At 45.0% G+C, this 12102-nt stretch overlaps 1 protein-coding gene across 3 annotated transcripts in view; it reads right to left on the bottom strand.

The window, feature by feature from the left end:
• Positions 1-12102, bottom strand: part of LOC144104000 (putative phospholipase B-like 2) — a 171130-nt gene that overhangs the window by 81126 nt on the left and 77902 nt on the right. For all 3 annotated transcript variants that reach the window (XM_077636770.1, XM_077636768.1, XM_077636769.1), the window contains 2 exons: positions 3614-3720; positions 1483-1694 (listed from right to left, as the gene is read on the bottom strand). In XM_077636770.1, coding sequence (XP_077492896.1) covers positions 1483-1694; positions 3614-3720 — 319 coding nt within the window. The remainder of the gene's footprint in view (positions 1-1482; positions 1695-3613; positions 3721-12102) is intronic.

Consider the following 12102-nt stretch of genomic DNA (forward strand, 5'->3'; position numbering starts at 1 on the left):
ACCCTGTTCTTTGCCACCTGTGCCCACTCTATGCCTGCAAACTTCCTAATCTCATCCGCCCACCTTACCTTCTGCCACCCCCTGCTCCGCTTGGAATCCTCTCCGTTACCCTTAACCTTAAGGACCAGCGGTTATCTTGCCTTCGCAGTACATGCCCTGCCCAAGACCATTTCTTCCTCTTGATTTCCACTAGGATGTCATTAACAAGAGTTTGTTCCCTCACCCACTCTGCCCGCTTCCGGTCTCCTAACGTTACATATATCATTTTTCTTTCCATACAGCTCGCTGCGTTGGCCTTAACTTAAGCTGAAACCTTTTCGTTAGACTCCACGTTTCTGCCCCATAGGTGAGTACCGGTAAGGTACAGCTTTTGTGAACTTTTTTCTTGAGGGATATTGGCAACCTGCTATTCATGATCTGAGAGAACCTGCCATATGCGCTGCATCCCATTCTTATCCTTCTAGTTATTTCCCTCTTATGATCCAGATCAGCGGTCACTACCTGCCCTATGTAGATGAATTCATTTATCACTTCCAGCACCTCATTGCCAATTGTGAACTGTTGCTCCCTTGCTAGACTGTTGAATAATACTTTGGTCTTCTGCATGTTAATTTTTAGACCCACCGTACTGCTCTGTCTGTCTAACTCATTGATTATGATTTGCAGTTCATCTCCTGAGTGACTCTCAAGGCAATGTTATCAGCGAATCGTAGATTATTTGGTATTCTCCATTAACTCTTATCCCCAACGGTTCCCAATTCAGGCCTCGGAATATCTCATGTAAACAGCCGGTGAATAGCATTGACGAGATCGTGTCCCCCTTGCCTAACGCCTTTCCTTATTGAAATTTTACTGCTGACTTTATGGAGGACTATGGTAGCTCTACAGTTCCTATATATATCTTCCAGTATTTTGACATAATGCTCATTCACACCCTGATTCCGCAATGCCTGCATGACTGCTGAGGTTTCCACTGAGTCAAATGATTTCTCATAATTTCTCATAGTTTCGAAATAAGGGAGAATTTATCGCCCCCTCCCCCTCCATTGCCCCCTCCCCTCCTGCGCATCCGCCATAGGGCTTCAAAGGAAAGCTGTAGAGATTTCACAGGGACATGGTAGCTGCAGAAGAATTCGTCCTAGTTAACGGTTGAACATGGAACACTGCATGCTAGGCCGGTTGGTCGACCAACCACACTAACGAGGACGGCTAGGCCAAATGTGCTTTAAGAAAAAGGTAGTGATTACTATTGGGCTTATTACTGCAACTTTGGGTTTTCCCAAAACACGATTACAAAATTTTGAGTTCACGTGCTATCAAAAAGTGCAAAAAGACACAGAGACCAGCATGGCACTTACACAGCGCTACATGGTTGTCGCGTTTGGTACTACAGACCTTCAGCACTGTCAAATCATGAGGGTCACTGCCCCCCTACAGCTATGTATTGCACTCAGAAATTCAGAAGGTAAAGCAGTCGCTAACCTGATCCCGCGAGCAGGCTGTAGCTGAAAACGTACTTCTTGAGCACCTTGTTCATGGCACCGTAGTAGCCCCAGGTGGCGTGCGACGCGATAGCGTCAGTGTTGCCTCCCGTCGTCTTGAAGAAGGCAACGCCGGTGTCGCGGGGCGCCCTTGGCCCGCGCTTCGCGAAAGCCCACTCGAGGTCGCCCACGTCCTTGTAGAGGTTCAGAAGCCTGCGTGCGGGACACATCGGCTGCGTTCGGTCATCTAAGACTTTGGCCTGCTGGCCTGGGGTGCGCCTCGCACACGTTGCTAACCCTCTGGTTACATGTTCGGTACTTCGTGCATGCTGCAAAGCGCAATAAGAGAGGCGTAGCACTTGCCGGGTTGGCGATGGCGGAGCGAAGGAACTTCCGCGGGAACTTGAAAAGCAGCGGCGACAAGCGCACATGTATGTATTTGTCTGATCTTCTAGTTCATTTCTCGCGGCTTCTCGACTTCCTGGCGTGAAAGAAGGGGCTGCACGTTAGACGGCACATGGCTCTCAAAAGCCAGCAGTAAGCACATTTGTTAGGCTGCGTTTGCGTCGTGCATATTATGTCTTTTCACTCCTCCTGACTTTTGCCGTAGTGCAATTAAACGAACAATTCCTGACGAAAGAACATTGAAAGAAAGCGGCGATTTGCAATGACAGATGATACGTCAGTCTGAAAGCAGTAAAAATAGCTTGGGATATTTTTGAAGCTGCAAACAAAACAAGCATGGCAGCCTTTCGCGTATACAAGCATTCAAGTACACTGTAAGCTCGCATCCTAGCACATATATGTAACTCATAGCTTTAAATGTTTAAATGTGTTATGAGAGCAAAAGTAAGGAATGGCGGCTTTTGCTCAATTTCTTTCCGTCCTCCGTACTTCCGAAAATCACGTGCCAAGTTTCTCGAACATGCAGTCTTGCAGGCGTTTGCGCCATCACCATACTTACTGCAGTGAAGCCTTTCTCACTCCCTCCTCCGAAAATCCTCATTGACTCCGCGCCACCCTATCCCAGGTTTGTTGCAACATGCGAGAACAACCGTTCCCAACGTTCCTAGCGACTCGCTTTCTCCAGACACTGATTTATTTCAATGCTTTAGGTATACTCACAGGCTGAGCTCATGCTCGGCCAATGTTCTCTTTTGCCGATATGCTTACTGGAGCAAATAAGGCGGTGGGAAGCGTGTGCTGTGCGCAGTTGTTCTTATGCTGGATAATCTTTCTTTACCCGGGTTTAACTTTTTTTTTCATGCCCACCTCCTGTTTCACCTTAACCCTTCGAGGCGCTCTTAGTTGAAGAAAGCTATAAACAAAAATTTCAGCGAATATTGCTTAAAAATGCCATGCTATCGATTTTATTTCCAAGCCGTTTAACTTGATCACAATTATAATCATACAACGGGGATAAGTGCTTAACAGTGATGCAAGTCCGCTACAATTAAAAAGAAATACAAATAAAAATGATATATAAAGGTGAAAACATCACTTAGACAAGAGGAACGCTCAAGAAGGCGCGCAACACGGCGCTGATTAAAAAACTATGTTTTATGCAGGTCGGGACTTAATTAATCTTAGTTGCGCAAGAAAAAATGCGCAGAAAGAGAAAAATTGCAGAAAGCGAGCTCTTTAGTGATCGGTGAGATCTTTAGTGACCATACCATCTCGGTAGATATTCAATTTGTCTGTTACGAAGAGCGATCGATGGATGGAACACCGACGCATGGCTAATACGGATGGCTTTGCTGATTGTTCTGCTGCGTTAAGTGAGGTACGTACCAGGATTGATGCCCCTGCAGAGGTGGGCGGCACATCCGTAGGCCATCAACATTACGCGCAAGAACAGCTCATGCGTCAGTGTTCCGTTCGTCCGTCATTCTTCGCGAAAAAAAAAATAAGCGTCTATCTAATACTGCATGATCACTTCGGAGCTTTGCTTTCCTTATCTTTCTTTTTCCCGCACTTTTAATTTCTTGCTCAACTGCTGTGTGTTTTAAAATACATCCATTCAATAAAACGAGTTATTATAGTCAGCGTCGTGTTACGTGGAAGCCTGTTCATCATGCACCAACGAGCCCAACTGTACACTAGGGAGATGCTAAGGGCTAATGGCTACTCACACAAGCCTTTCAAAGTCCGTAGGCAACTCGTGCGGTTCATAAAAAATATCTGTTGCTCCAGTCAGCCCGCGCTGCAAGCCTGATATCTGCAGCACTGCCAATTCGACCTGCGACATCACACGTTGTACTAGCTATTGTACCCAAATTAAAAAAAAACTGTGAAAAGCTTTCGTTACCACCACTAAGATTTGAACAATCGGTATGCTGTGATTTCGAAACAATGCACGCTTGTTACACTTTGTACAGCTATTCCAAGTTGACTTTATAAAAAATTAAAGGTGCACTCAAATCTCCTTACGCGCAGAAATTTGAGTTCCATTGACTTCCCTGTTGCTTAGCTAATTGATCATTATTTATTTAATCATTATTTTTATAAATTCTTTATTTCTTGTCTTTTTGATTTTATTGTAATTGTTTTTTTTTACTTTATTTAGTAATTCGGTCAACTAAACGTTTCATTTAGTGATTATTATTCGTTACAAATCATAATTACACTCTTACTGGATGACCAACAGTTCATGGGAACACGCTCTGTCCGCAGCCCGTCGTGGTGACACATCCTGCCCACGCCACTCTAGAGGCAAAAAATGCTGTCGCATTAAAAATTGAAGGCCGCGAACCTCCTTTACAACAATGTTTCATCTATGAAATCGCTTCTGACTGTTCCTGCAAAAGCTGCCACAGCACGAGCTGCGTTTAAAACAGGGGCATATTGATACAGGCCACGAGAAAGGCGACATACACACACACACAAGCGCTTGTGCGTGCGCGTGCGTACGTGTGTTTGTTGTCTTTCTCGTGTCCTGTGTCTCTTTGGCCTAGAACTCTTTACAAGGTAATGTACCAAAATGGAACCCGTGGAATTGTTACGCTGGCTGCAAGCCACACATTCTCTGTCCTTTTTTTCTTCCCAAATCTTCCTCTCACAGTGGCACCAAATGCTTTCATCAGAGAGCGTGAGCTACTTTGAACTTGTTACATCAAATTTTGTATGCAAGCTGCATGTTGTAATGAGTACACGCCGTCCGAACAGAATTTCGCACATTCTCGACAGTTGTCATTAAAGAGCTAATTATTGTCGTTTCTGTGCCTTTTCATGTCTAAAATTAAGCGATAACCGCATGGATCGATGCTCCTCGAGACGTGACGTATGATGGCTACGGCCGTCACCTGCCATTGCTGCTGGTGCGCCCGCACGAAGCTACGACACTCGGCGATAGAGCGGCGCGTTCTCAGTTTCGCTGGGTTGCATCGCCTCACCGTTCAGTTTCCTCGCGCCATCCAGGAAGTACAGCTGTGCGAGTACCTCACTTTTAACACTAAACTGCAAAGGGTAAGATAAAAACCAGAATGAAAAATCTTTTGGTAATAAATTGCACTTATAAGAGACACAGAACAATTGTGCCAAACTACTGTCTGCGATACTGAAGCCCGCCACAAAGTGAAGTTTTTCTCTCGAACGTTCCCGTATAATTAACAAAATACAAGTTCATATGTTTAAAATTTTAAGTTTCAATTTAAAAACTGTAAAATATACGTGGATGCGGTCTGATGAGCTGGATTGTACAGCAAGACTGGCGATATGTACGTCATGTGGATAAAAAGTTATACGGTTACTTAACCTAAATTAACTATATTGTGCACTTGTATTTTTGACATTAAGGGGAAGTTTATACCAGAAAATTTATGGCCGTCCGCATCGAAGGTGAGCCTTGTTTTTAAATTTTCTTAATCAGCAATGTGGTCCCAAATATCAGTCATCAAAAATGCCCATTTTAAAGGTTGCTGAGTTATCTTTTCGGCATTACCTAATTATAAAATGGTGTTGCTGCACCTGGTATCGTCGTCAGAATCAAGGTAATTTCTTCCACATTGTCAAATACACCAATTGCGCCTGTATTCGACGCATGAGAAGTGCAAAGGACATCATTTTATAAACCGCTGGGCCACCTCCGTCGCCATCGCCGCTGACACTGCTGCGTTTAGGTCCGTCGTCGAAAAACAAGTTCGGTGCCTGTAATCCTAAGTTCAGTATTTTGGCGGTTCATTTTGTGACCACTGCTGTCCGAAACTCCTTTGAACATTGAAGGTAAAGAAATAAACAAAATAAATAGCAATACATTTTTGGTTGCATTTCATGAGTCATGACAAGCGCACGTGGGACGGTCATGCAGCATCACATTTCACATATTCTCTGAAGCACAAGCGATCATAGAAAAATTGATGAATGTGCTAATGACCGAAAAACCCTAACCTATCTTCAAGCTTTTTCTAGAGTTTTGTTGTAATAGACCGCATTTTCTCTCGGTACTTCTCGATGAGACGATCAAGGGATTCAAATAACACTCTTTCTCAAGTCCTTGCTTGAGCGAACGGTTGGTTTTAATTTATGGTACCGCACTGAGCGCCCAAACACTATTTTGCTAGGGCCTTCCGCCGTCTGCGATTGCTGTGTTCCCAAAAGAAGTTTTTAGCAATTGTCGCCCTGTTAGAAGGCATGGAGAAATGCACAGAGCTCGATGGCGCGTAATGTTCCTACGAGATGAACAGAGACAGTGTTACTGTGCACTTTGATGGCACATATAGGCGTATTTGCGCATATATGTGATGCCAAAGGACCGAGGGTGAAATGGGCTCACCTCATGCTGCCTGTTTATGTAATCATAATTTATGCATAGAAGATTTGTTCAAGAACGGACAATTAATTATTCCACGCTTCCGCTCAAATGAAAGCGCGCTATGACCCCGCACTGGGAAAAACTTCGCGGCATTCTTTACGGCATTCTTAAAAGAAATGAGATTGCATTTACGTCTCCTTCTATGGCGTCTACAATGAGAGTCTAATGTTTCTCCGATTTTCCTGCCAAAAACCCGGTTGGAATAAATTCCATTGCACTGATATGGTATGCATAAGTCATCACCACCTAAAATGTTCGAGAACCTTCCATTATATTATCTTAGACCATTATATTATTTTCACCTCACTAACCAATCCTAATGAAACATCGAATCCACACTAACCCACCTAAATTCTTTTACCTGTGTGGGCCTGCCTCGAAAACTTTAGAGCTCCTTTAGAATTTTTGCAGGCTGGCCAGCATCAAAATGTTGAGGTCCTCAGATTTTAAAATTTGGCGGTGCACAATAATTGGTCCACTGGTGGTGGCGTGGTGTTGATGACGTCTAGATCCTCATGACCAAACAGAGATTTTCGCGAAGTTTTTTGTGAGACGGCAACCTAAATGCTTGGGCAGGGCATGTAATGGGAAGGCAAGATAACTACTGCTACTTTAGGGTAACATAGTGGATTCCAAAAGAAGGCAAGCGTAACAGGGGGCGACAGAAGATTAGGTGGGCAAATGAGATTAATAAGTTTGCGGGGATACGTTGGCCGCAGCTGGCAAAGGACAGGGTTAATTGCAGAGACATCGGAAAGGCCTTTGCCTGCAGTGGGTGTAGTGCAGGCTGATGATGATGATGAATCTAAATGGTGACAAATTAAAAAATGAAACAAATGCAATCGATTGCCGCCGCGGTGGCTCAGTGGTTATGGTGCCCGGCTGCTGACCCGAAAGACGCAGATTCTATCCCGGCGGAGGCCGTCGAATTTTAATGGAGGTAAAATTATAGAGGCCCGTGTACTTTGCGATGTCAGTGTACGTTAAAGAACCCCATGTGGTACTAATTTTCGGTGCCTTTCACTACGGCGTCTCTCATAGCATGAGTCGTTTTGGAACGTTAAACCCCCATAAATCTAACCAAATGCAATCGATAGACAGCGGCTGTGAAACTTGCGTTTATGAGTACAAAGAGTCCGCATGAAGACATGTTTTGCGCTTTCCGGTGCCCAAAGCTGAAGACACCACACAAAAATTTTGTGAAACTTCACGCTTATTCCAGCTCGTCGGTCAACTCGTGAGCTTAAGCCCATTTTACCTCTGAATATTCATTAAGCGCTTAATTTGAGGATAAGTTACGTCTTACTGGCATCATTGGATTAAACGCTACCCACAACAACGACGTCGCACTTCAAAGCTCTTGGCCATTCAAAGTGGCGGCTGCGTTGCTGTTTGTTTTCGCAGTGAATGAATCATGTATCAGAAGATCTGTTGAAGGATGGAGAGAAGATTGTGCTAGAAAAAGTGGCTATCCTGCATACCAGATGCCTTATGACCTCGACCGTACTAGAAGCTTGGAAGAACGCTACCAGAATCTTAATTCAGAAGAAAGCAGACGGCAAGGACTTGAAAAATTACAGACGGATCAGCTCCAACTGTCTGCTGCCTGCCAGGTATTTACTAAGGTAATCGCTAATAGTGTCAGGGCAATCACGCACTTTAATCAACCAAATGATCAAACAGAGTTTCGTAATGAATATTCCACAATAGATCATATTCACACAATAAATCAGGTGATAGAGAAGTGCGCAGAATATAACACACTCTTATATATAGCCTTCATTGATTACGAGAAAGAATTTGATTGAGGAAAACAGGCATTGCAGATTCCGTGTGTAGAAGAGCGTTATGTCAAAATTCTGGAAGATATATATAGGAACAGCACAGCTACCATAGTGCTCCATAAAATCAGCAATAAAATTCTAATAAGGAAGAGCGTCAGGCAAGCAGACACGATTTCGCTAATGCTATTCACCGCCTGTCTACAGGAGGTATTCCGAGGCCTGAATTGGGGACAACTGGGAATAAGAGTTAATGGAGAATAAATAAATTATCTGCGATTCGCTGATGACATTGCATTGCCTTGCACTCAGGAGATGAACTGCAAATCACAGGATCAATTAGTTAGACAAAGCAGAACGGTGGGTCTAAAAATGAATATGCAGAAAACGAAAGTAATGTTGAACAGTCTAGCAAGAGAACAGCTGTTAGCAATCGGCCAAGAGGTCCTTGAAGTGGTAAAGGAATGCGTCTACTTAGGGCAGGTAGGGACTGCTGATGCGGACCATGGGGGTGAAATAACCAGAAGAATAAGAGTTGGGTAGAGCGGATTTAGCACATTCTCTCAGATCATGAATGCAATTTACTAATATCCCTCAAGAAAAAAGTGTACAACAGCTGTATCTTACCGGTACTCACCTATGGGGCAGAAACGTGGAGTCTAACGAAAAGGTTTCAGCTTAAGTTAAGGACAACGCAGCGAGCTGTATGGAAAGAAAAATGATATATGTAACGTTAAGAGACCGGAAGCGGGTAGAGTGGGTGAGAGAACAAACGCGGGTTAATTACATCCTAGTCGAAATCAAGAGGAAAAAATGGGCTGGGGCAGGGCATGTAATGCGAAGGCAAGATAACCGCTGGTCCTTAATGGTAACGGAGCGAATTCTAAGAGAACGTAAGCGTAGCAGGGGCGGCAGAAGGTTAGACGGGCGGATGAGATTAAGAAGTTTGCGGGGTTAGGGTGGTCGCAGCTGGCAAAGGTCAGGGTTAAATGGATATACATGGGAGAGGTATTTGCCCTGCAGTTGGCGTAATCTGGCTGATGATGAGATGGTGATGCGATGAAATGAAGGCCGGGACACGCCGTATCCTATAAGGGTTGATTCTAAACTCACAGCAATTTCCCATCTCATTCCGAATGACTTTAGCGTGATGGCAGCATCAGACGAAAGCAGCAAGATACCAATCACAGAAATCACAAGGTAAGCGGTTAATCAAAATACGATGGCCTTCGCAACTTGCTGCACGCACCGGGTGGCCATTCGCTGCGATATGTGGCCAATGGCGAGATCCGGTCGTCAATGAGCCAATAGATCGGTCGCTTCCTACGGACGGTTCAAAGCTGCGGCTGCGTTACCGAACAACAGTGACCAATACTATGGGACCAAACGAATCCGAAATGGAAAATCGGTGCTGGCTCCATTTAGAATACGGGCCAAGGTCATGCAAAGACGGTGAAGTGTCGCATAGGTGAATTGGAGTATACTTGAGAAGTATTTATAGATGAAAAAAATGTTGTCATGAAGCAGATTTTGGTGCAACCTGCCAGTTTCGTGTTGTTTAAAATAATGAGAAAAATAGGCATCCTAACTCCAGCAGAAAAAAGAACGGATATAATAAAGTGTGCACTTCCTACAAAAAAAAAATGGCTGTAGTTTAGCTCTGGTTAAACCTGGAGTTACGCGGTAGCTACAGCTGGCACAGTGGAACTCGCTCAGTCGAATTGCAAAGTCAGTCTTTCGCCGATGCGTTCCGCTGGGCGTTCCATCATCTTCGTCCCTGGGCGTAGGTTCATTCTCCCCCCCTCGATTTCACCGGCGCGCCGCGCCGCCGGCAGCTGCCACGATGACCATGGCGCCGCCACGCTGAAGGCTTGAAATGCTAGTGTAATGTAGGCACGCGGCGCGCACACGAGCTGCGTGCTCTGACGTCACTCAGCGCATGCGCACAGCTGGCGGAGCGGTGGTACCACGGCTCAGCGCGCAGCCGCGCTGACCTCGCGAAGTGGCTGGCGTAGCGCTACAAAAAAAAGAAAAGAAATGACACGAAATTACACGAAACTTCTTTGAAAGAGTGTGCAATGGGATGCTAGCTGGTATAACATTATTTTAAAGCAGAAAACTTCTTGTGGAGCAAGACACAGGAGATAGGCAATGCTTCTTTCCTGCGCAGCTTTGTGTCTTAAAATCAACTAACTTTTTATCTGGATAAGTGGACTGGTCTGGAAAAAAAATAATTCCGCGAATTCCAGAAAAAAATTAAGCCTGAAACGAAGACAGGACGCACACTGGCTACAGTGCACGCTGTTGGGAGCGGGTTAGCGCCATCGGATCTTCCGGCTTGGTGTAGTGGCAGACGAAACGGAGATGCCAAGCTGCGGTTAGACGAGGAGCTTTATGTATAGAAAAAGTTACACCTTGCGGACTCTGGAATAGAGAGCTCATACATATGTTGTGCTTAGTATATAAGTAGAACTAAAGTTTAAGGTCCACTCCCCCATATTGTCCGTATGCTATGATGCCACGTTGCGTAGTCGTGGGAGGAAATAAGGAGGATCGCCGTGTGTGCAGGGGCAGCTTGGCGCAAATTTGTTTACGAGCCGCGCAAGCGTCGGTTCTTCGCAGGCGGCATCCGAGCTTGTAAGAACAGGTAGCGGCGCCGGTCTCGTTCCTTCCGCCGCTGTGAAGATGCCTCGGTGTCGCGTCTTGACCTTGACGCGTATAAAACGGAATTTAGCTATCCGAATTCACTGCGTAAACAAAGTTCTTGTGCGGCCGTCTCCAACTGCTTAGATTCTCTATGTGGCCGAGATTGCGCTGACAGCCATAAACCCACTAAATGTAAGCTGGAGTGGATCGGCGACGCAAGAGGCTGTCTACTGTGCTCTTCCCGTGTCCACGGGTATTGAGCGAATTTTTTGCGAATGTTTTTTTATGGCCCTCTTGTTGTTACGCGCCGGTGACATTGAGAGCAACCCCGGGCCCCAAACCCTTTGCTCTGATTCGCTTCTTGACATCGAGTCTTTGCCCTCTGATTCCACGGATGAAATGAAAGTTATTTTTCTGTTGCTTAAAAATGTTCATACACGGGCTGTGCAAAGTTCTAAATCTAAGACAGAACTTGTAGCCGATGATAAAGCTAATACGACGGGTCAAAACAACACCGAAATCAACATCACGGCTTATAAAGGATCGTCTCGATGTACTAGAAGAAAATTACAAAAAGCTAGAAGAAGTCAGCCATGAAGTTTCCAGCATACAAACCCAAACTGATGAACTTTCTAAGATAGTCAGCACTTTGCAAACACGAATAGACGATCATGACGACAGGTCTCGACGTAACAATTTAATATTCTACGACATTTCAGACTCTGATGAGACATGGAAAGATACAGAAGAGAAACTAACTTCTGCTCTTAACAAATGTCTAACTGATCCCTTTCTTCCTGATGCATTCGTACGTATGCATCGCCTGGGAGCTTTCAAGCCGAATAAATATTGCCCAGTCAAAGGTAAATTTTTAAATTGGAAAACAAAAGATGCCATTCTCGCTACACGCAACATTCTGAAGGACACTAAAACAACCCTTACTGAAGACTTTTCAGCTGCAACAAGAGTCGCTCGTAAAAAGCTTCCTGAATTTCCTACAACCCAACCTGGTGCCCCAAAACATAAATTGCAGTACAGCAAGTTGCATATTAGTGACAGCTGCTACATCTATGACTCGGCCATGAACGCTATCGTGAACACTGAGACATGCAGGCAGGCTCTGGTTCCCCCGCAGCAGATTGCGAACCCAACACCTCCTAGGCACACGCGAGGGGTAGTGGTCACTAACATCGGAAGTGTTCTTAACAAATATAGCTCGCTATCATCCACTATAGACACATGTTCTGCAAATATTATCGCTCTAACAGACATCTGGCCAACCGCGCATGTCCGTGATGCTGATGTCTTTCTCAACGCTCATCGCTTTGCATTCTTTCGTTGTGATCGTGGAACATGAAGAAACGCAGGCGTGTTGCTGGCGGTT

The sequence above is a fragment of the Amblyomma americanum genome, chromosome 9 (assembly GCF_052857255.1).
Source record: "Amblyomma americanum isolate KBUSLIRL-KWMA chromosome 9, ASM5285725v1, whole genome shotgun sequence".
NCBI classification, from domain to species: Eukaryota; Metazoa; Arthropoda; class Arachnida; order Ixodida; family Ixodidae; genus Amblyomma; species Amblyomma americanum.